Source organism: Pyrus communis, chromosome 7, assembly GCF_963583255.1.
Source record: "Pyrus communis chromosome 7, drPyrComm1.1, whole genome shotgun sequence".
Classification (NCBI taxonomy): Eukaryota; Viridiplantae; Streptophyta; class Magnoliopsida; order Rosales; family Rosaceae; genus Pyrus; species Pyrus communis.
In genome coordinates, this window is record NC_084809.1 from 4,364,462 (window position 1) to 4,366,834 (window position 2,373).

Genomic DNA, 2,373 nt, shown 5'->3' on the forward strand with positions numbered 1-2,373 from the left:
TACTTTCTAATTTATATGACATTCCATTTTTCAATTTATGTATCCCAATATAATTATATATTTTTAAGTATATTTTTTAAGTATAGACATCCCATTATTTATACAATATATAATAAGTTTACTTAAATCTGCCTAATCTATTACCCGACTAGCGCCTACTATTTTTCAGAACCTTGATAAAAAGAAATTGATAACCCAAATTGGTACGTTAAATAGTAATTCTTCTAAATGAAGCACGTCCAGGTACAGCCTCTCAAATTCGACCACTCTTCACATCCCATTGGGGTAAAATCCCCTCTCCTAGCACATTTAACATACAAGAGACCATGAGATCGTATCAGATAAGGTATATATATAACAGGTGGGTTCTACTTTTAATACACCAACCTTCAACTATATATATGAACTGAACACACTCTTACCGCATACTTCTATGAAGAAAACCGATTGGGCCTACTTATCTTCATCCACCTCTTCTTATGAATAGGAAATGCCCTAGAATTAATACAATTCAATTATCGTCTCCTTCTTACGATTCAAAAACAGCCTAAAAAAGAGTTTGATTCTTATCCTCCTCTTCTTGTGAATCCAAATACCGTAAAAACAGAGTTTAATCTCATCCTAGTAGGTCGGTCTGCGAGAAACTAATCATGAAGAAAGAAATATTACCTAAACATTACTGACGAGTGTCTGTTGAGTCTAGAAGCCCAAGCAATCAATTCTTGTCAGCCTCTTCCTCAAAATCATTACCATAGAAATAGAGTTTGATTCTCACTCTTCTCTTCCTACAAATCAAAATACCCTAGAAATAGAGTTTAATTCTCGTCCTTTTCTTCCTTCCAATCACAATGGATTTGATTAGTTGCTGGAGTGCGAGCACAAGGGACTACTCAACAGTGGATCAAGCAAACGGTGCAAGTTCAAACAAGTTGCCTTCTTCTAGGTACAAAGGAGTAGTGCCGCAGTCAAATGGCAGATGGGGAGCTCAGATATACGAGAAGAGTAATCGTGTGTGGTTGGGAACCTTCGATAATGAAGAAGAAGCTGCTAAAACCTACGACATTGCCTCGCTAAAGATCCGGGGTCTTGATGCTATCACACAGAGCAGTCGAAACCAAATGAAACCCTACGAATGTGATGTCACCGAGGCCCTTTTCTTGGAGTCCCATTCCAAGGCTGAAATAGTTGACATGCTTCGAAAACATTCTTATGCCAACGAGCTCGAGATGTACAAGCATAAGTTATACAATGGTTGTGCGGCTTGTGCCCTAGGCCTTGATGATGGCGGAAGGCGTATGAAGTGTTACCATGATTTAATGGACACGTGTAGTCGCGAGAGGGAGTTGCTTTTCGAGAAAGTGGCAACACCAAGCGACGTAGGTAGATTGAACCGCATGGTTATACCAAAACGACATGCCGAGAAGCATTTTCAGGTTCATCAGAGTGTAGGGTTTGGTAAAGGAGTGTTATTGAAATTTGAGGATGAGGTGGGTAAAGTGTGGAGGTTTGGGTATTGTTATTGGAGTAGCAGTCAGAGTTATGTGTTGAGCAAAGGGTGGATTCGGTTTGTGAAGGAGAAGAAGCTGAAAGTTGGTGATGTTGTGAGGTTTGAGAGATCGGTAGGGGAGGATAAGAAGCTGTTCATTGACTGTAGATCTAGAAACCTCGACATTTCGGGGATCGGGGAGATGCATGGTACTGTCGGTGACCCTCCAGCGACGGTTCAAGATGATGGAGTGGTGAGGTTGTTCGGCGTCAACATATCACGGAAACATGTGCATTGCAGAGAATAGCAGGTGTTGGAGGCTTGGAGCATGCTCAATAAGTTTGAAAGACGTTTTTTTCTTTTTTTCTTTTTTTCTTTTTTTTTGCTTGAACAAGAGAGAGCCTTCCTTTGCATGCATGCAATTAGAATAATTATATTTCAAAAGGCTCGTGGCATATATAACGATTGGGTATTTTTCCTGATTTTCGTGTTTAATCAAAGAAGAAGAAGATCCTAATCCCTTCGTTCTGTAACCAAATGACTTGGTCATCATTTTGTAAATTTAAGGTACGTTATGTTTACACACAAAACTATACTTACTAACGAACTCTTTAATGTAAGTGAATAATATAGTTTATCTGTATTAAAAGGTGTGTGACAAAATATGTTATCTATACATGTATGCCTAAATACAAGTATTGTAATTTTCTTCTCATCTCCAACTACTTGCATTCTTTTCTTCTTTAAAAAAAAAAATTACTAAAAATAACTTGAACGGAAATGAAAAACAAGGATTCAAACTTTAGCCTTGACAAGCTACCTACTACAATATAGTGATATTATTTTCTCACTTGTGAGTATATTATTCATTTGTGAATGACGAATTC

At 37.9% G+C, this 2,373-nt stretch overlaps 1 protein-coding gene across 1 annotated transcript; it reads left to right on the plus strand.

Annotated features, from left to right (window-relative positions):
• The first annotated feature begins 451 nt into the window (after positions 1-451).
• Positions 452-1,817, plus strand: LOC137741042 (AP2/ERF and B3 domain-containing transcription repressor RAV2-like). Its single transcript, XM_068480849.1, has one exon. The coding sequence runs from the start codon at positions 849-851 to the stop codon at positions 1,791-1,793; it is 945 nt and encodes a 314-aa protein (XP_068336950.1). The 5' UTR covers positions 452-848; the 3' UTR covers positions 1,794-1,817.
• Positions 1,818-2,373: the final 556 nt, after the last annotated feature.